Source organism: Wyeomyia smithii, chromosome 2 (genome assembly GCF_029784165.1).
Source record: "Wyeomyia smithii strain HCP4-BCI-WySm-NY-G18 chromosome 2, ASM2978416v1, whole genome shotgun sequence".
NCBI lineage: Eukaryota > Metazoa > Arthropoda > Insecta > Diptera > Culicidae > Wyeomyia > Wyeomyia smithii.
In genome coordinates, this window is record NC_073695.1 from 149543826 (window position 1) to 149566965 (window position 23140).

Sequence of the window (23140 nt, forward strand, 5' to 3'; positions counted from 1 at the left end):
ATCAAACAAGGTCAAGGATACTTTTTTTTTAATTTTTTTTTACAAGAGTTTGTTTACAGAAATGAAAAATTTTATTTTAAATTTGTCAGAATTCAATACTTAAATCATTATTAATCAATTTCACTTACATCAACAGGTGCGATTTCAATTTTCTCCTGTTCATGCTTAATAGCTGGAATTTTGTGCTCTATTGAAGTTTCCTCACCGCGATTGAATCTACCCATGTTGTTTCGATCAAATTGTCCACGATTTTCTGTAGCTATTGCTGCTACCGATGCTGATTGTTGTGGTTGGTGAATTTTTCGAAATTCCTCCTCGTTTGACAGCTCTGTCTCATAGTCGCGCACAGCATCCAGTAGATCATTAAAGGATCCCTGCTTGATCCAATTTCGATGCGCCAAAGTGCGCACACGTTTATCTGTTGAGTTTTTTATTATTGTACGGGCGACCGCTTCCATTTCATCGTCCTCTTTGTCGTATCCACAAAGTTTTGCCGATGTTGCCATACGTCGAACGTACTGGATGTTTGTTTCTGTAATTTGTTGCATCATGCTTATGAGTTTGCTTCGCTGGGACAGCATGTATGCCCTTGAACCGAAATATCCGTCTAGTCGTGCCAGTGCATTTGAGAATGGACAATCAAGAGCGTCAGGCATATCTGTGGATGGTTGAACCCCTTGAAGAAGTGCTAAAAGCTTGGGTCCTGCTTTAATTCTAAAAATGTCCATTTTGGTGTTTTCGTCTGTTGCATGGATCAAATTCAAAGAGGCAACAATGATATTCTTCCAGTATTCGTACCCTTTTTTATCTATCTCCGTCTCGTCATCCGAAGGCTTACATTCCGGTATGTTCATTGTACTAAGTGACATGTTATTCACACTAGCCAGAAGTGTGTCTGTTCCTGCGACTGCGGTTTTACTACTGGCTTCATTCGAATATGTCGGTTCCAACTCGTTTAATGAGTTCGTGCCCGACATCAACTCTTTTTCATTCCGAAGCTGGGTCAGTTCTGCCCGTACCAGTGTTAATTCCTTCAGCAACATTTTTTTTTTAAATGCTTTTCTTCGACTTCCTGTAGAAAAAAATGAATTTTCAATTTATCATTTTTTTTTCACTTAAGGGGCCGTCCACATACCACGTGGACAGAAAACTCGTCATTTTAGAAACCCCCCCCTCCCCCCCGTGGACAACCGTGGACATTGACCGAACCCCCCTCCCCGTCAATTTGTCCACGTGAACATTTTTTTTCGAAGAAGCGTTATAATGTAAAAACGTTCGTTGCTGATGTTTATTTAGCGTATGAGAACATAAACATTAACTTTAGTTCAATAAATAGATTTTATCACTATACTAAAAATATTAAAAAAAACACAAAATACAAGATAAATTAAAGAACGTTTGACAGTACTCAATCTTCTGTCCAAGGTGATCGTACCCAGTGTGAAATATCCCCGACCACAGGAAAGACGGGATCAACATCGCTTTCTTTCGCCAGTTCAATGTCTTCCCCAGTATCCTTGTCCAGCCATAAGACCTCAGTCTGACCGTTGACGTCAACACAACATAAAATTTCATCAATTGTCGTTCTTAGAATCTTCGAGGGACGAGTTTTTTTAGAAAGACGAACACCGTGGTTTTCTTTCTTGTGACGAGCTGCATTCGATTTCGATGCAAAATACAACCCACATTCCGCACAAAGTCGTCCTGAGGGGAGATAAAATTTTTTTAGATTTGTTGAATTTACAGATAATTTTTTTTTGAAAAAATGAAAATGAAACAATCATTCATACTCGTCAACTGATCATTAATCGATGGGCAGTAGAGATCGTATGGGGGAGGATCAGGGTATGTTGCAGCCTTTGGTTTCATGTTTATCGCGTTCCGTAGTAAAAAAGGAGGAAAGGTGTCTTCATCACACACCTCCTCTGGTTCCGAAATGGTTAGTCCAGTGGGTGTTCGGCGCATTGGGAATGGTGCTGGAAAAAATCCGTCCGGCAATATGTTTTTTAAATCACTGCGAAGCAATCCACAGCAGGCAACATCATTGCATTTCACAATCTATTAATTTTTTAAAAAGTTTCAATGATTTGTAAACTATAATAAAACATTAATGCTCGCTTACCTGGAGAAAGTATTGGCTTTCTCTCACATGTGAGGCGTACCATTCTAAAGATGGTGCTTCAACCGATTTTTCGGATCCTGTTCCGAAATATCCAGCAATCACAGGATAATTGTCGATTGTCAATTCACTCCATATTTCGGCCAATACCTCTCCTGCAAATTTGAAGTTTTCGATCTCCAAATCCTCGTCGATTGTTCTACCATGTGCATCAAGATGGCTTCCGAAATGCTCGTGAGGCAGAACCACCCCTGAGAGCTCGCGGCCATTCTCCTTTCTACGCGGTTATAAGCGCTTCGACCAGGTGCATTTGTAAAAATGTAGAAAGCATCAAGGTTGTACCGTTGGAAATGCTGGATTGCGTGGTTTATTACTTTTGGGTAACGGGGATTTTCGTCTGGCCCGCCATCGACTGATAAAATAATAACAGGTTTGACATCACCGTTATCTAAAATATTTGATATTTTTAAATTTTAAAGAAAACTAATGAAAATTATGATTTACTTTTTAAAATCACATCAAATTCAGGCGTATCAAGCAGTATATCGAAATCATGTGCGTGTGTGGAAGCGTTTGATGTCGAATGCTTTCCCGACCGGATTGCAACGAACGTTGGCCCGGAGTATGACACGGACGCAGGATTTCCATCAATCTTGTCATTTGCAATCATAATTCCAGCATAAACACTCGGTATCAGCTTATGCTTTGCAGCGACAACCCAGTCGTGGTCTGGCAAGGTAATTTGTACTCAACGCTCATCAGAAACGGAGCCTGTTTGTTGACAGCGGTTATCCCGATAGGAAATCGTGCCTTATCGTCCTGAGATACAATAGCAACCTGGGAATTTCCCAAAATTGATGCCAGTGTTTCTACGGATCTGAGACGAAAATATTATTTCCAACATGTTTGATTTTATAGAGGTTCTGTAGTCTATGATTTAGATTTGTAGAATACTATGAATTCTAAATAAAACCACCGATGTTACTATGAAAATGTGACTGTTGCATTTACACAAAACTTATGAAAACGAATGATTTTTTATTTAGAACTTAAGATTAGAAATGTCTTAAACTTTCAAAACAAATTCATTCTCATGAATTCAGTGTAAACGCAAATTATTAAGTAGAATCATGCATAGCTGTTCTTATATCTGAAATCACTTCTTTCGTGTCTTTGGAATTGTGATTGCCTACCACAAGTTCAATGAAAGTTTAACTGATTATCGTCACGAATCAAATTTTTAAATGTATATTGAAAAGTTACCTGATGGTTGCAGTGCAGAACTTTCCGTCTTCGTGAATTTTATGCTGTGAATTTTCTGGCTTGCACAATCTCACCGGTACCGTTTTCACATGTCGTTTCCCCTCGGAATTGCGAGCATCGTGTGGTAACAAGCGAAGATATGTGGCGCTTCTGGATAGTTTAAAACCCTGTATATCCAGTTCATCGTGTAGCCCATCGAGCGTCTTACAAATGCGGATTTTTTCAGAGCGCCGTCGTTCATCAGCTGCTCCACCAGCTATGGCGATTTGGACGATGGTACCAGGTTGTTGACGGATCTAAAACATTCAAATCCCAGTTTTCTATAGGTCAATTAGATTCAATTTTTCAATTACACTTACTTTGAGAGATGAGGCCAATTCGGGATCCTTGGCTAAGATCTCCTTCAGAGCGCTTTTCCGGTTTGCCCGATATTTTCTCTCCAACTTTGCCTTGATTTGTTTCCTTTTCAATTGTTTCCTCTTGGATTCCAAATCATTCTTAAGTTTGGTAATGCGGCAATGAACTGACAAATCTGAAAGTCCTGAATCCCGGGCTAGGTAAGCAGTGTTTAGCTCGGATTCACAAACGGCAATTTCCTTCTTTAGTTTTTCTTGGGCTGGTGCAGGTTGCACCCCATCGTCTTCGTCGCTGGAATCTTCGCTGTTTGAAGAGGTTTTTCGTTTCAAAGTTTTGTTTTCTGAGGCTGGAATGTTTTTCGTTTTTATTTAAAAACTACAAGCAATATATCAGTATTTACTTGATGGCAATGATTGGCTCTCTACATGTTCTCGTTCTTCTCCAGGTTCATGCTCAATCCCACCAACAGGTTGTTGATGTTCTTCAGCTGTCGACGTTGATAACTGCTTTGGTTCCTTTGATGGTGGCTTGACAGGGGCCTGTAATGAGTTCCAGCTTTATTGAAACCTTGTAGGCTCTCCAGAATCACAGAAAGCACTGAAATCCTTAGCTTTGTCTGACGCTCTCAAGAAGGCCAATATTACGTCATATACGCTGTAGTCTGAATTGAACATAATTCACAATACACAATATAATTATAATTACCTTGGTGAAATATGACATGAGGCCTGCTTTTTTAACCGTCGCAGATTTTTTCAACTCTTTGACTTTCTCTTCTACATTTTTCGGAAAATTTTTACTGTCATTTTTTAACTTTTTCCACAAAACATTAACGTCATCCTGAATTTTTTTTCCACTGAACTCCGAGCCGAAGCAGCGTTTGTAAGCTTCATACAAATCATTGTACGACATTTTGTCCTTATCAATCACTTTAAATCACAATACGCAAGCACCATTGAAAAAAAATAACCGCGAAATTTTTTTTAAGCTATCGAAAAAGACAATTGATTGTAGCATGGATCGTTTAAGCAGGAAAAAAAAGACGCGAATAATCTGAAACACTTGTTCCGTCGTATATGATACAAGGTTTGAACTTTGAATGAATTGAATCTACGTAGAGCAATTCCTTTTAAACAATTGATTTTCTTCTTATTCTTTATTTATTGAAAAACCAGCGACCAATCAGCGTTGTTTGTGAATCGACAGATTGACAGAAAACAATCAGAGAAAAAACCGGCGACCAATCAGCGTTGTTTTTGAATCGGCAAACTGCTACTTTCCTCTAACACAAAAAAAAAACCTTTTGTTGGTGGCATTGCGCCGTTGATTTAGGCCTCTGCCAGGGCGAGATTTTTGCCGTAGGTTGATGAACAACTCTATTTACGGCTGTTTATTTACCTACGGCAAGAATCTCACCCGATCGCTCGCGTTGGCATTTAGCATGGCAGTGGCCTGAATCAACGGCGCAATGCCACCAACAAAAGGTTTTTTTTTCTGTTAAAGGAAAGTAGTAGTTTGCCGATTCACAAACAACGCTGATTGGTCGCCAGTTTTTTGTGTTTGAACACGTGATGAATAATATATATATGTATATATGTAAACGCTTATATATGAAAACGCTTCCCTTTGCGCCACTCGACACTCAGTAAAGCATCAGCCTTAGACCATACATTATATTGATTTGAATTATGGGATACATTTCAAAGAATGAATGGAAAAGGTCAATGATTTTATTTACAAAAGAAATGCTCATGCATTTCGCATTATCGATTGCGAACAGCATCTGTTTTGAATCAGTACAGGTAGTAAATACTAACTGCTCGCTGCTATTCGTGACAGTTGAAGCCGAGTTTTGAAAATATTCGTCTTAATAATTGTTACTAATACCAGAGATCCCAGTTGTTTTTAAAAAATGTCAGTAACTGCTGAAAAAAAAAAAAACAAAGAAAAACCTGCTCGAAACCTGCAAAAAAATCTATCCATGATTGGAAAAATTTCGCTCGCGCAAGCAAAAGTCTGCAAAAATCAGCACACATTTTGAGAAAGTCTGTGCAAATATAAGTATACTCTGACAATGAGCGAAATAGCCTATAATTGTTGGTGAATTACATCAAATAAACTTGCTTGTCGACCTCAGCTGACCTCACAGCAGAAAAGAAATAATAGACTTGCTGTTTGCCGCAATGAATCGCATCGGTTTATCATTATCATGTAGTTGTTATCAACTAGAAGGGGCCAAAAAATGCGCAATCTACTTGAATTTGTTTACTCATTGCTGTTTTAAACTCTAGTTCTGGCAGTTCATTCTAAACTGTCGGTACCACGGCAAGGAAAGGATGAATCAACGTTCCGAGTGAAAGACAATTTTTTTTCTACTCATTTAGAGAGAATGCGGAACGAAATGTAAATGATATCATGTCGGCAGAGCATGTTGTATGAAACATAGCGCGAGTGTTTGAAGCTTCAACAGAGCTACATTCGAATTCCCAGAGTTAGGTCTGTTAATCAAAAAGAAAATCTGTACAATTCTTATTATAGATCACAATTTTTTTTTGAAGGGTTAGGAAAAAAGGTGTCCACGTGGACACTATCATTACCCCCCCCCCATACCGTGGACAAGCGTGGACCCCCCCCCCCCCCCCCAAAGCTGTCCACGTGGTATGTGGACGGCCCCTAAAACAATTAAGGTCATAAATTCAATCAGATCTCCATCTACTCATTGGAGCCTATTTTCTTGTCAAACAGTTATTATAATTAGGTCTCCGCCTACTCATCGGAGCCTACTTTCTCATTAATAAATAAGGACTGCGCCTACTCATCGTAACCTTTTTTTCAATCAGGTCTCCGCCTACTCGGAGCTGCTCGTGTGGGTGGTTGGTGGTTGCTTCCGTTCCGCTGGGGAGGTATTTACTGCTGTTGTCTGCTTGGTATGACATCCGAATTTTGAATGAGCTAACAACTGAGATTTGCGCTTATTTATAGGTTCGGACGAAATTCTGCTTCTTTCACTTCTTTTTTTTTGTTGCTGTCTTGCACGCGTGTGTATGCATGCGGTTGCGGAAATATAGGCGGTGAACAGAGACTAGTGCGTTACAAATCAATGATATTCGGAAATGAATTTCGGATTGTCTTTATATTTTATTGTGTAGCTACAATTTATCATAAGAACGAATTTATTATTATTATATTTTTCAGTTTATCATTGCATCTCTACAATCGGATGGTGTTTGACCAGCTTGTGCTGTTATCTAGAAACCGAAAGTGGAATTAAAAAATTAAAATCAAGATTGTGTGTAGAGTCACCCCAGTTCCGAAGATATCTATATAGGGTGGTGTTCGGGTCAGTCTACAGTCGTGTACAGTGAAACCTCTGTTTATGTCAAATTTGGAAAAAAGAAATCATCGTAAGAAAACAGCATGACAATTTATGATTTGCTCTTCTCCCCAATGAAAGTCTGGGTCTGGGAAGGTTTCTGATTACTAAAAATTGCTCAATACTACATTACAATTTTGAAATCATAACTTTCAATGCTTAAGGCGATAAGCGATAAATCGATATTTAAACCAATCAAATGGGGTATTTCCTCCAGCTAAATGTTTCTTCTTGCCCGATGATCTGGTTTGAGTAATAGTAAAGTCCTATAATGTAATACTATTCGCGAAACTATGAAAACATCAGATATGCGATTGTTTATGCTTGACTCGCACTTAATAAAAAAATGAGGGTTTCTGCAAGAAAATATTTGCAGATGTTGAAGGAACAACGAATAACTTATTGAAAATAAAATCACATAGGGTATCGGCTCTATTATCGTCAGATTTGTCCAATTAAGTAATGAAGTCATAAAGAACTAATCTTTTGCAGGAAGACGCTCTGCATTGTGAAGAGCCATCACCAACAATAGGTAAAACCTGACGATGATAGAGCCGATACCCTATCAATGCTTTGAATTTTGATTCAGAGACACATTAAGCATTAAAAATCATGATATTGCATGTTTCACGTAGTTTTGTAAATAATATCTAAATTTTAAGTAATTATATTATTTTTCTTCAAATGTTTTTCTCGAACATCAATGTATTTTCATTCGTTGTTTTGCTTTCGTCTCGATTAGACGCAAATTGTTTATCTCCGTTTGAGTTCGCAAAATAACAATACACGAGTTATCGTACGGGTGTTTTTTTTGTCAATTAGTTCTTGTGCAGCGCGATAACAATAGCCTGTTATATATCGGCAGAAACATCTGCACACTGATAGGGGCAGGCTACCCCGCCAGTGATTCGATACGCAGCTGATATATCAGCAAGAATAATTCTCCCGCACCGCTGTTACCCCGCTAGCAGCACGGACCACCATTCGATCGAGCGAGTGGAAGTCAACTACAAGTGGCATCTACAAGGTCAGGTATAGGATACGGCCACTGTGTCACAACACGAAGCTGGATCGTCATTGTTTGTTCTGCGGAGACGCTCGATTAATCCTACTATCAGCCGTGAGGTCGTGACTTAGACGTTCGGTGAAGTATTACCTTTAGAATTTTTACTATTATTATCAATATTATTACTATGTTATAATATTATTATTAATATTATTATTGATATTATTATTGTTATTATTATTATTACTACTATAATTATTATTATTATTATTACTATTGTTATTAGTATTAGTATTACTGTTTTTTTTTTATTTGATCCATTGTAGATAGAAAAATTGTTTTTAAAATTTAATATCAACTACTTGAACACCCCCACCCCCCCCCCCCCTTTTTTCGAATATTTATCGTTTGTGTGCGGTAGAGCGTAACGCTCCCGCAAAATGGACGACATGCAGGTGCAACTTTTCCTGGAAGTGGAAACAAACGGGGAAGAAATTGAAATTTCTCCCATCAGCTCACCCCTACCTTCCCCTGTGCCCTCCCCTTTGCCAAGTCCTGTACCAAGAGTACCGGAAGTACGGGTAAAAGCTTACCCAGATGCCGCTGGCGGTCCCTACGTTGTTAATTTCCGGCCCATAAAGAAGCCATTGAATATTATTCAAATTGGCAAGGACCTGGCAAAACATTTTTCAGCCGTAACCGAGATTACGAAGGTGAGGCCGAACAAACTGCGAGTTGTCGTGAATAGCTTGAAGCAAGCAAACGAAATTGCTGGCTACGAGCTCTTCACGAGAGAGTATCGCGTGTAAATCCCTGCCAAGGATGTAGAAATCGACGGTGTGGTTACCGAGGGGAATCTCACTGTCGATGACATTTTGCGTCATGGAGTTGGCTGTTTTAAAAACCCCTTGATGCAAAGTGTAAAGATACTGGATTGCAAGCAATTGCATTCAGTATCCATTTAAGAAGGGAAGAAGAAATTCCTCCCTTCGGATTCCTTCCGAGTAACATTCGCCGGATCCGCGCTGCCGAACTACGTCCGCTTGGACAGGGTTCGTCTACCTGTACGCCTGTTCGTACCGCGGGTCATGCATTGCCAAAACTGTAAGCAGTTAGGTCACACAGCCACCTACTGCTGCAACAAGGCACGCTGTAGCAAGTGCGGAGGCAATCATGCTGAGAACGCTTGCAGTGGGGATACTGAAAAGTGTCTTTATTGCGAGGGAACTCGGCATGACCTTCCGGCATGTCCCGCGTACAAACAGCGCGAGGAAAAAATTAAGCGTTCCCTTAAGGAACGATCAAAGCGCTTTTTTGCAGAAATACTTAAGAGGGCTGAGCCACCCTCGACAGGAAACATCTTTTCCTTTTTGCCAACCGATGAGGGTACATCTGACGATCCCGTCGAAGGGTGTTCTTATGCCTTGCCAGAGGGATCTAGGAAGAGGAGAATGCTCAACTCTCCTAATCTTTCTCGTAAAGGTCGTAAGATAACCCCTAGCGGAATGACCAATAAGACAACACAAAAAGGAAGCGGTGAAGAAAAACCGAAGCAAGTACCCCCCGGTTTTAATTTCAAATCAAACCAGGAGTACCCACCGCTTCCTGGGGCACCAAAAACCCCTCGTGCACCCATTTCTCGATCAGAAGACATAAAAGAAACAGGGTTCATAAAATTCTCTGATATTGTGGACTGGATATTTAAAACATTCAACATACCAGATCCCCTTCAAAACATTCTTCTTGCCCTTCTCCCTACAGTGAAAACCTTTTTGAAGCAACTCACAGCAACTTGGCCCTCATCTCAGCTATCTTTCGATGACTAATACGTCGGAAGAGGTTAGGAATTTTGTCACTGTGTTACAGTGGAACTGCAGAAGTATCATCTCCAAATTTGATTTATTTTCACATTTGATAAACACATACAATTGTGATGCGTTCGCGCTTTGTGAAATTTTTCTCAATTCAAATGACCAACTTAATTTCCACAATTTTAACATCATTCGTCGAGATCAAAACTCACACGGTGGAGGGGTACTTTTAGGGATCAAAAAAAGCTATTCTTTTTTCAGAATCGACCTCCCCTCGATCTCGGATATTGAAGTTGTTGCCATTCAAACGAATATGAATGGAAAAGACCTTTGCCTTGTTTCGTTATATATTCCCCCATCCGCGCGGATTGAACAGAAGCAACTCCTTGATATAGCAGAATTGCTTCCCGCACCTTTTTTGATTTTGGGAGATTTTGACTCTCACTGTTCGCTATGGGGGTCGCTGTACGACGGCAACCGATCTTCTTTAATCTGTAACTTGATCGACGACTTCAATATGACAGTTTTGAATACTGGGGAAGCGACACGTGTACCTAATCCTCCAGCACGTGAAAGCGTGCTTGACCTATCCCTCTGCTCGACATCACTAGCGTTAGATTGCCAGTGGAAAGTAATCAACGACCCCCACGGTAGTGATCATCTTCCAATCGTTATATCAATTGCTAATGGTTCAACTCCCCCGAACCCAATCAATATTTCCTACGACCTTACACGTAATATTGATTAGAAGCGTTATGAGTCTATTATAGCGGAATCTATCGAGACTCACGAGGAACTTCCTCCGGAGGAAGAATACACGTTCTTAGCTGGCTTGATAATCGACGCCGCGACGCAAGCGATTAGACAACGTCCTCCCAACAAATGGTGGGACAAAGAGTGCTCTGAGCTGTACGCGCGAAGGTCCGCGGCGTATAAGGACTACCGGGAGTACGGCACTGTCAACCTACTACGAAAGTACGAGGCACTGGGCAGGCAGATGAAGAGCTTAGTAAAGGCGAAAAAACGCGGGTACTGGCGGCGGTTCGTAAACGCGTTGTCGAGGGAAACAGCGATGAGCACTCTTTGGGATACCGCCAGGCGCTGCGGAACCGTGACGTTTCGAATGAGAGTGAGGAGTATTCAGATCGCTGGATACTTGATTTTGCCAAAAAGGTCTGTCCGGACTCTGTACCGGAACAGAAAACCTTTCGCGACGCGTTTATAGTAACTACGGAAGAGCCTCCATTTTCGATGTTGGAATTTTCAATGGCTCTCCTGTCGTGCAACAATAAGGCTCCAGGGTTAGATAGAATAAAATTCAACCTGTTGAAGAATCTACCCGACTCTGCAAAAAGGCGTTTGTTGGACTTGTTCAACAAGTTTCTTGAGCTAAATATTGTTCCGCATGACTGGAGGGAGGTAAAAGTCATTGCTATTCGGAAACCCGGGAAACCTGCCTCTGATCACAATTCATATAGGCCGATTGCGATGCTCTCTTGCCTCCGGAAATTAATGGAGAAAATGATCCTCTTACGGTTAGACAAATGGGTCGAAACAAACGGTTTACTTTCAGATACTCAATTTGGCTTTCGCTGGGGCAAAGGGACGAACGATTGCCTAGCGTTGCTTTCTACTGAAATTCAACTCGCATTTGCTCGAAAAGAGCAAATGGCTTCTGCGTTCTTGGATATTAAGGGGGCTTTTGACTCTGTCTCTGTAGAAGTTTTAAGCGCGAAACTTCATTCGCAGGGACTTTCACCAAATTTGAATAACGTTTAGCTCAATTTGTTGTCAGAAAAGCATATGTATTTCTCACATGGCGATTCGACAACTTCCCGAATTAGTAACATGGGCCTTCCCCAGGGTTCATGTTTAAGTCCTCTCTTATATAATTTTTACGTCAATGACATCGATGAATGTCTTGCAAATTGATGCACGCTAAGGCAACTTGCAGACGATAGCGTTGTATCCATTACTGGTAGCGAGGCTAGCGATCTGCAAGGACCATTGCAAGATACCTTAGACAATTTGTCTGATTGGGCTCTTAAGCTGGGTATCGAATTCTCTCCGGAGAAAACTGAGTTGGTCGTTTTTTCTAGGAAGCATAACCCAGCTCAGCTGCAGCTCCTACTAACGGGTAAAACGATCACTCAGGTTTTAGTCGCTAAATATCTCGGGCTCTGGTTCGACTCTAAATGCACCTGGGCTTGTCATATTAGGTATCTGACACGAAAATGCCAACAGAAGATTAATTTTCTTCGTACGATTACCGGAACCTGGTGGGGAGCCCACCCAGGAGACCTTCTAAGGCTTTACCAAACAACGATATTGTCAGTTCTTGAGTACGGCTGTTTCTGCTTTCGCTCCGCCGCGAACACGCACATTATAAAATTATAGAGAATACAATATCGTTGTTTGCGTATTGCCTTGGGTTGCATGCAGTCGACCCATACGATGAGTCTTGAAGTGTTAGCGGGTATTTTTCCGTTGAAACATCGTTTTTGGAATCTCTCTTACCGGTTGCTAATTTGATGCACAGTTATGAACCCATTAGTAATTGAAAATTTCGAGAGGTTGGTCGACCTTCAATCTCAATCCAGATTTATGACTTTATATTTTGACTATATGGCTCAAGATATTAATCCTTCTTCATACGATTCCTCCAATGTCGCACTTTTAGATACTTCTAATAATGCTATATTCTTCGACACCATCATGAAACAAGACATTTCTGGTATCCCAGATCAATTGCGACCCCAAGAGATCCCTAAGATTTTTTCCAATAAATTTAAACATGTTAGTTATGATAAAAGGTTTTACACTGACGGATCTAATCTAGATGAGTCCACTGGCTTCGGTGTTTTCCACGAAAATTTTACCGCCTCCTACAAACTCGATGCTCCTGCTTCCGTGTACGTCGCAGAACTTGCTGCTATTCAGTACTCTCTTGGAATCATCGAAACCCTACCCACAGACCACTACTTCATCTTCACAGATAGTCTCAGTGCCATTCAGGCTCTGCGATCGATGAAGCCTATGAAGCACACCCTGTATTTCCTGGGGAAAATACGGCGGTTTTTAAGTGCTTTAATAGATAAAAATTACCGGGTTACCTTAGCGTGGGTCCCTTCTCATTGCTCGATTCCGGGTAATGAAAAGGCTGACTCTTTAGCTAAGGTGGGTGCTATTGATGGCGATATTTATGAAAGACCAATTGCTTATGATGAATTTTATAGCATTTTGCGTCAGAGAACACTCAACAGTTGGCAATCATCATGGAACTCAGATGAACTGGGACGGTGGCTACATTCCATTTTTCCTAAGGTATCGACGAAAGCATGGTTCAAGGGGTTGGATGTCGGTCGGGACTTCATTCGCGTGATGTCCAGACTTATGTCCAATCACTACACGTTAAACACGCATCTCTTTCGTATAGGGCTTGTAGACAGTAATCACTGCGTTTGTGGCGATGGCTACCATGACATCGAGCATGTTGTTTGGTCGTGTACCGAATACTGTGGTGTTAGGTCCGAGCTTATAGATTCCCTTCGGGCCCGAGGAAAACAACCGAACGTACCCGTTAGAGACATTCTGGGAAGTGGTGATATCCAGTACATGACACAGCTATACTGCTTTCTGAAAAAGACTGACATTAAAATTTAAAATTTTCTATGTCTATTTGTCAGATTAAGGATACAAATATGCTATGCTGAAGACACGGAAACGAAGAGCCCGCATTTATGCTTACACAAATATTTTGAACCCACAACAAACAAGAATACAATTGCTCTACCAGTTGAAAAACAAAGTTCCAAAATAGTTTTAAGTCAAAATTGTATCTCCCCTCCTCTCACCTTAAATCCCTCGTAGTCGGACGCGAGAATAAAAATAAGGCCTCCCTCTTTTCCCTGCTAACGTAGAATTAATACGAATTGTACTTGGCTCAGTAAAACAGAAAATGTATCGTGCCGTGTCAAATAAACTAATTTAAACCAACATCAATGTATTTCATGTATGAACATCCTACATATCATCACTTATTTTTTGACGATTTAAATTGATGGTGATTACTGTACACCTCAGAACCGGAGGAAATTATATCAATGAGATCAAGTAGGTTACGGAATTTCACTTTTATATAGTAGATTATACCAAGTTTTTTCTTCATCTATCATTTATTTGAAACGACACATATTATAGCAAGGTTATTTACTATATTTGTTTTACTAAGAATCTAAATACATTTCTATTTTCTAGGGCTGCTGCATACACGAATAACAATCAAAGTATTCTTTTAAACATGCTTTCAAGCGAGCTCGCTATTATAAATAATCCTTTCGAGGAGAATGAAGCGATAACTGGTATGCACCTGTTGAACAAAAATTTGTTTCTTCACACAAAACTTCGCTACGCCTGCTTTGATATGAGAGGAACATTGATCGAAAAATTTGAAATGAACGGTATAGTCGGAAATTGGGAATTATTGTGTAAGAATCGAATGCTTATTTAAATCAATCAAATCACTAATAAACGATTACTTCAGTCATGGAATTTACAGAATATGCTGATATGTTTGCCGTTTTATGGTCAGGTGAAATTGCCGACACTAGGTTGATGCTTTATACCATGAAAAGCGATTTCAATAAAACGTTTGTTAACATGCATAGCGTATTTACAATGAATAAAGAGCGATCAACCATGTATTGTTGTTGTCATGAAAATTCGTTCCAAGTTGCGAATTATTGAACGTAATCATGCTTAGCACAATTAACTTTGACATTATTTCAGGTTAGTGAATTTCAATATATGGAGGATGAAAGCAACAAATTGGTAGAGTGGAAATATGTGCGCGATTTACCAAGGTATGATAATGACACCAAAGAAATTGCTTTACAGCTCAAAATGGACCAAAACGATCAGTTTCTCCTGGCAAGTACGGCTAATGGATTTGTTGTTTGGGATGTTTCTAAAGAAGGATTTACAGCAAAAGACGCCATATATCTTGCATTACCTCATAGTGTACGCAATATATCTACTAAAACCACGCAGTCAAATTCAATAATGCTTAGTTCGAAAATTGATTATGCAGTTGCAGGTGTAAGGTAAGGATATCATCGAAGACTGCGTATCCCACAACAGGACACTTTGTCAAATTTAAAAGGAGAAGGTTAACCCGAATTAGCCTAGAACTACCCCATGAATTTTTATTCTCGCTTATTTTCCGTCGGTCTAATTCCTCACCATGAACTTTTCTCGCTGAAAATTTCAAAGAGAACTATTAGCACCTGAAATAAGAAAAAAAAATTGCTAGGATATCGAATACATCTTGGTTTTCAAGATATATCCGGATGCCATATGGCATTATTGAGCGCGCTAGGGTACTGTCTTATTTTTTCATTCCAGTTTTCTCGACAAAATTATCAAATAATCAATTTGTAGTAAAAAAGTGTGTAGTAATTGAAAAGAAAAATCACTAGAAGGTTGTATGCAAAGCCACGACCGCAAGGTTGAAGTAGAATACTTTTACAAGAATAATAACACGGCTGCTTGCATGTCAGTCATTTTTTCTAGTTAATAAACGTTGACCGTTCATTGGCAGTATTGAAATTTCTTTTTGTTTGATATTTTGAATGAAGTTCATTGAATATTTTTAAATTTTGTGCAAATGAGAAGTTGAAGTGCTGCCGAATTGTAATATGCACATTTAATACGACATCATTAAACGGGAATGGAACAAAAGCTACGGTTATGCAGAACGCGAATGCCGGCGCGATGCGATTCGCCTTACCGTGGTGAAATGTACAGCTCTTTTCAAGGCGAAATAGAGCTATACATTTCAACAGATTTCGTCTTGCCGAATCGCATCGCGCCGTTATTTGCGTTCTGCATGACCGTAGCAAAACACTAAGCGACGCAAACACGTAATAATAGTCAGAGTATGCATGAAGATGAAGATAATCAACTTTGGATTATAGCGCAAAACGAGAAAATATTAACTCTTCAAATATTCATTTGTGTTCTTCAAATTTCAGTTGTTCAATTTGATATCCGATGAAATGTCTGTTTATTATCTGATGAAGCTCTTATATAGGCCAAATGATGCATTCCCAATTTACTAGGTCCATAACTCTGCCGACCGTGCTTGGGAATGCGACCAATCAGAGGTCGAATTTTGTGTTTTGACAAGGCTCAAGAATTTTCAATAGTACAATAGTTCGAATGATAAAATTGCAATTTCATGCATTTGGTTGGAATCTTAGAAGATTTTCTAATCGATTACTGCAAAAACGAAGGAAATCCATCGAAAACTAACCGAATTATTAGCATTTGAAATTTTTCTCACTTTTTTCAGTTTTTGATTTTCATTTCACATCCCTATGTAGCCGAACTTCCTGAGAGAAGTATTCTACTTTAAAAGACAATTTCCACGTGTTGTAACGTGCTGGAGCACGAAATCTATGTATGTGATAGGAAACCTTCACGTTCACGAGGCATGACTGGAGAAACGCGTCTGATAATGCGGTAAAATTTTTAATGTCTTTTTGTGCAAATTATTGTACTCAGACAAAAACCTGTTTTGAATTGGATGAACTTTTAGTGAATAAACGTTAACCGTTTGTTATGCCCCTACAGTGGGGGGTTTACTAAATAAAGTAAAAGTAAAAATTAGACAACTACAACAGAATTTGATTGCATCCCGCACAGAATGTCTGCTTGTGTTGATGCCAGAAAATTATTAACCTTCAATTATTTGTTTATTTGCCTTGAAAAAAGCATTTTGCGGTACAAAATCTGTTACTGATTACAACTTTTGAGCTGCCTTAACATTGGGGGAATTAAGATACACGGACAACATGCACTGTGGAAGCTATTTCACATTCAGTAAATTAGACGGGTGCGACAGATTTAAATTGCTAGGATGCAACACAGAATGCTTGCTTGCGTTGACAAAATTATTAACTTTCAATGACTTGTTTATTTGCCTTGAAAAAGGCATTTTGATTTCCAAAATTGGATTTCCTGATGGCAATCTTCATGCTGCCCCAACACCGCGCTGCTCCTGAGACGTGGTAACCAACCACAGGGCTAGTGCTGCTGCTAAGGAAGGACGACTGCTGTTGTCGCTGTCTAGAACTATTATGAGCGGCTTCGGCTGAAACAGGCTCTTATATAGGCCAAATAGCATGTTTTCAATTGCAAGGTATATGATCCTGTCGACCGTGCTTGGGAAGCAAGCATATAACGACCAATCTGAGGTCGAATTTTTCGATTTGACAAGGCTTGACTATTTTCAATAGTACAATAGTGTGAATTATAAAATTACAATTATCTTATTTTGGGAAGAATCTTAGAAGATTTTCCAATCTATTGCTGCAAGAACGAAGGAAATCCATCGAATACTAACCGATTTATTAGCGTTTGAAATTGGACATATTTTTCACTTTTTTCGGTTTTAGATTTTCATTTCACACCCCTATGTAGCCGAACTTCCTGAGAGAAGTATTCTACTTCAAAAAAATCATACGAAACCGAAACCATGTTCTAGTATAAAACGCGTCCAAATCAAACCAAACGAAAACCAACATTACACTTCCTACATTCCATGCGGGTTTGATAGGAGGATTAGGGGCATGATGAGCACACGAGCGAAATGGGCACCCCTCTTTTATGCGAAACTACGCATTTTTAGCATTTTTAAATACAATATGGTATGAGGAACTCTTCCGTAGTTACTACAGTATCTCTTTATGTAGAACAAAAGTGGTTTGTCTGTTTAAAATATGGAAAGATATTGAAAAAATCAATTTGGTTCCCGGATATTGGAAAAATTATTATTATTGCGCACTACAAAATAAGCTTCTACGGTCGTTTAAATGGCTCAATCAAGTATGTAGACACTTCAATATGGCGTATGGATCGTACCCCAAATTTCACTATCATTGAAGTTTTGATTTTAAGCTGTAAATAGTATTAAAATCTAATGTTAACTTCAACTAACTCGATAGGGGTGAAATGGTCACCTTTAGGTGGGGTGAAATGAGCACACCTTGTCACATAAACTTACCTGAAATTCATCTCAGTAGACTTGTGAGTTTGTCTGTTTCCATAGTCAGTGTTTGTTTACAGTGATGGTGCGAACATATATTAGAAAATCTTTGAGACCGAATCGGTCAGAGAAAGGGACTGCAGGCAGAATTGGCCAGCATAAGGCGCGACGGAACATTTACGAAACAAACCGCCAAGTATCACGGCATCCCGCGACAAACGTTGGCCCATTAGTTGTACCTCTACACAGTTTCAAGATACGTTCTATAAGAGTGCTCATTATACCCCGTGGGTGCTCATTATGCCCCAGTGGGGTGCTCATCGTGCCCCACACATCGACTGATTGCTAGTTTTTGATGCATGAGTCTAATATGTGTTTTTCACCATTATACGATGAACTTTTCAATTTCTGAATAGTGTACCTCTAATTACAGATAGTTAATTCAAGTTTTGCACTGAAGACAGTTTAAAATTTTTGTCGTTTTCCATGCTTAAATCAGCAATCAAGTTAGGGTGCTCATTATGCCCCTATTCCCCCTACTTGCATGTATCGGCTGCACCGCACAGCCAAAATTTTTTTTTTCGTTAACTGTTTCATAATATTTTTCCTATATTGTTATAATATTCAAGTGTCTAAATCCAAAATTTGATATGAGGAACTCTTCCGTAGTTACTACAGTATCTCTTTATGTAGAACAAAAGTGGTTTGTCTGTTTAAAATATGGAAAGATATTGAAAAAATCAATTTGGTTCCCGGATATTGGAAAAATTATTATTATTGCGCACTACAAAATAAGCTTCTACGGTCGTTTAAATGGCTCAATCAAGTATGTAGACACTTCAATATGGCGTATGGATCGTACCCCAAATTTCACCATCATTGAAGTTTTGATTTTAAGCTGTAAATAGTATTAAAATCTAATGTTAACTTCAACTAACTCGATAGGGGCGAAATGGTCACCTTTAGGTGGGGTGAAATGAGCACACCTTGTCACATAAACTTACCTGAAATTCATCTCAGTAGACTTGTGAGTTTGTCTGTTTCCATAGTCAGTGTTTGTTTACAGTGATGGTGCGAACATATATTAGAAAATCTTTGAGACCGAATCGGTCAGAGAAAGGGACTGCAGGCAGAATTGGCCAGCATAAGGCGCGACGGAACATTTACGAAACAAACCGCCAAGTATCACGGCATCCCGCGACAAACGTTGGCCCATTAGTTGTACCTCTACACAGTTTCAAGATACGTTCTATAAGAGTGCTCATTATACCCCGTGGGTGCTCATTATGCCCCAGTGGGGTGCTCATTGTGCCCCACACATCGACTGATTGCTAGTTTTTGATGCATGAGTCTAATATGTGTTTTTCACCATTATACGATGAACTTTTCAATTTCTGAAAAGACAGTTTAAAATTTTTGTCGTTTTCCATGCTTAAATCAGCAATCAAGTTAGGGTGCTCATTATGCCCCTATTCCCCCTACTTGCATGTATCGGCTGCACCGCACAGCCAAAATTTTTTTTTTCGTTAACTGTTTCATAATATTTTTCCTTTATTGCTATAACATTCAAGTGTCTAAATCCAAAATTTGAGCGCAATTTCATAAAATCTGAATTTTTTATGACTTTTCAAAGCTTGGCATACTGACGTTTTTTGACATTTTTTTTTTAAAAAGTACATTACTTTGAAACGCCCTGTAGCTTCAATTATAGCTTGGATGTTTTTGACGTCGAAGGAAAAGCTGTTGTAAATATTGTGTAAAACAAACCCCTCACGGTGTCTCTGGTAGGAGAAACTTATCCGAAAAAAAATAGTATCGCTCTTATACTCATCATTCGAAAGCTCAAGGTGTCCCCTTTAATGTGCTACTAAAATTGAAATGTTCTATCGGGGGGTCCAGAACAATTTTTTTCAGACATTTTTTTTTTAATTGAAAAGCTGGTGGAATGGGAACTATGTATACTTATCAAGAGATTTAGGTGCTGGGGGCCGGATCAGATAGTGTTGAAAACTTCAAGTTTTGTTTTTTCATATAATGAAACAATATTTGGCATAATCTTAGATTTTTTGAAAAGGGTAAAGTGGGGTAAAAAAGACTCGAAAATTTTGAGTCCAAAATTGCTGAAAGGCAGAAAAAGCTATAACTTTTTGTACGCTGAATCGATATCTCTGAAAATTGATATGATAATTCTATCCTATAAAAATATACAATGTCGGTTATTAAAAGTTGCTGTCGAGGTTACATAATTAGATATTTACATTTTCTCCAAAAACATGGTGATTTTTTGAGTTTTTTTGTCATCAGAACTAGGTCTTACAATTAAACAATACGTTTTATAAATCAACTCAAGAGCTTTTATTGGACGTATTCAAAAAGTGCATCGTTTAAAATAAATCGATTTTTTTCATAACAAGGTTTAGACCATCATTTGAACCTGTTACACAAGGAGCGCAACTCCATTTTGTACCTACATTTAATTTGCTGGCTATAGCAGGCTATAGCTCTATAACATCCCAGTCTCCAATTGGTTTAAAAAATTGACCTCCAAAAAAAAATATCTCGGGTTCGGGTCGGGCTCGGGTTTCACAGCTTCCGGTTCGGGTCGGGTTCGGGTTTCCCGAAAATAAAATATTCGGGTTCGGGTTTGATCGAAAAAAAAAGTTTCGGGTTCAGGTCTGGTGCGGGTTTTAATCGAAAAACAAAATTCGGGTACGGGTTTGAAAAAAGTCAAACCCGACCATCTCTAATAGCCAGTACTTCAAACATTCTTACTGGTACAGCATACCAAAGCATACCAAATTGCCGAAAAATTGATGCATTCTACTCAAAGTTACAGTAACATTATGATTTTAGCAGCACCTGGACATTAGAGTTTAAAATGCCATTTCACCAGGCCTGGATTTAAGGTGGGGGGGGCAAATTTCGTTTATTTCGTTTATTTTTTTATTTCGTCAAGCAAATGTAGACTACAGTTATAATAATACAATATTTTCTTATATTCTATACATTATTTCCAGTAGTTAGTCGTTTTTTTATTTGATTTCTGCCCATGGTGATGTCGATATTTGCGCAGTGCTGATTATAGTTACGCATCATGCGATTTTCTGGGCCAATTTTTGACTAGTTAGTTCTGTGAGAATTTTCCGAAAATATTTTACAATTTCTTAATTGACGACTGGGTGCATAAAAATTTAGTTGTGATAATGATTTAGTAGATTGCACGCGTTGAGAAATAATGTCATTGATAAAATAAAGCATTGAAAGTTCGCGGCGTTCTTTATGTCTATAGGCATGCAGCGTGCTTCATATGATGGTAAGGGAAATGCTGTCCAATTTAGCTTACGAAGCGCGTACAAAAGAAATTGTTTTTGGACAGATTCAATGCGTTTTTCATGTGTGACAATATATGGATTCCATACATTACCCCGGGCCTTTCGATACGAGCCCCCCCCCCTGGTTCTAGACCAGACGTGAATACAGGTTGGAGATCTTTTTTTTTGTTTTGCTCGTCCCCTTCCAGCGAAGCGTTAAATCATTTCAACTAATTTTTTTGAGAAAAGAGGCCCCACGAAAATTTCTGTCCCGGGCCCCCAACACCTGAATCCCACTCTGCATTTCACCCCACTAACTCCTTTCCCAAAAAAAACTTATATGTACAAATTATTTCATGGATGAACAAACCCTGGAAATTTAAGCTCGATTGGGGGACATCGATGCAAAACGGAGTTGCGCTCCTGACACAATGGGTTTAAATAATGATTTAAAACATTTATGAATAATGAAATTTTCTCGGTCGTTACTAAAACAGCGCATTTTCAATAACATCAAATGAAAGCTCTTGAGTTGCTCTATAAAACGTATAGCTTATATACAGGGTCCAGTTTTGTTGCAAAAAGAGCTGCAATAATCACCATTTTTTGAAGAAAAATGCAAATATCCTATAATGAAACCACAACAGCAACTCTTAACAACCGGCATTTTATATTTTTTTTATAGGATAAAATGTCGATTTTTGAAGAAATCAATCAAATCAATCATCAATCTAAATCAGTTTAATCAAAGTCACAACATTTTAATTGTTTTCAGCTGATTTTCGACTCCAAATTTTCAAGCGTTTTTTTACCCCACTTAACACTTTTCAAAAAATCTGATATTATGTAAAGCTTTGTTTTGTTATATAAATAAAAACAACCCTGAATATTTTAGTACGATCAGACAACCCTGATAACTTTTTGTATTTCTGAAACATATTATTTATTTCCATTTCACTAGTTTTTCAATTACAAATATATGTTCGAAAACAAATTGTTCTAGACCCCCCGATAGAACATTTCAATTTTGGTAGGATATTAAAGGGGACAGCTCAAGCTTTCGAATGACGAGTATTAAAGCGATACTAATTTTGTTTGGATAAGTTCTTTAACCAGAGTCACCGTGATTTGAGAGTCACGTCGACTATGCCTGTAAGGGGCTTGGAGGCGTTGAAGGACTATCTCGAATGATGTCCAATAGTTCAGCGGTGTATGGCAGCAAGCGTAAACTTCTCGCCAGCGTGGTTTCGTCCATACTTAGGTATGGTGGGCCAGTGTTATCGTGTTATCGTATGGCACTAACTGTTATCGTGCTAAACTGGAAAGTACCTACAGGTGTAGCGTTGTTGCGGACCGAGTAGCGAAGAGGTCACTAGGTTTGGCTTTGTACTTTGTACGAAAACGTCACTTGCATCTTCTGTATGTAAAACTTAAATTTATCGGTCCTTTTCTCTGTTTTCACTCATATGGAGCAGTCAATTTTAATAACGGCAAACTGCATTTTTTTTCTTACACTTATATGGAACAGTCAATTTTAATAACAGTAAACTACAACTCTTTTCCTTTACACCTCGATAACACACTTTACAACTGACTATCTCCCACTGACTCACTGTCACGATCATCTACTACTGACTTTCTGTCACGAACATCTACTATTAACTAACTGTATACTCTCATTTTCAATTCTCACTCTGGCTCAGACCTTCTCTGCCGCTTACCTAACCTCAACTTTAAACAAAACATTGCTTTCGTTTTCGAGTACTACTAAACATTAACTTTGAACAAAACCTTGCTACTCTGCCTCGCTTGGCCATAGTCAATACTTGTTTTGAAGTTGTTTTGTTTTGCCG

The 23140-nt window shown here is 38.9% G+C and overlaps 1 protein-coding gene across 1 annotated transcript in view; it reads left to right on the forward strand.

The window, feature by feature from the left end:
• The window catches only part of LOC129720061 (NACHT and WD repeat domain-containing protein 2-like), a 302766-nt gene extending 287137 nt beyond the window's left edge, over positions 1 to 15629 (forward strand). Inside the window, exons 11-13 of the mRNA XM_055671472.1 lie at positions 14187 to 14416; positions 14473 to 14660; positions 14718 to 15629. Of these exons, the coding sequence (XP_055527447.1) occupies positions 14187 to 14416; positions 14473 to 14660; positions 14718 to 15035 (736 nt within the window). The 3' untranslated portion in view covers positions 15036 to 15629. The remainder of the gene's footprint in view (positions 1 to 14186; positions 14417 to 14472; positions 14661 to 14717) is intronic.
• The last annotated feature ends 7511 nt before the right edge of the window (positions 15630 to 23140 follow it).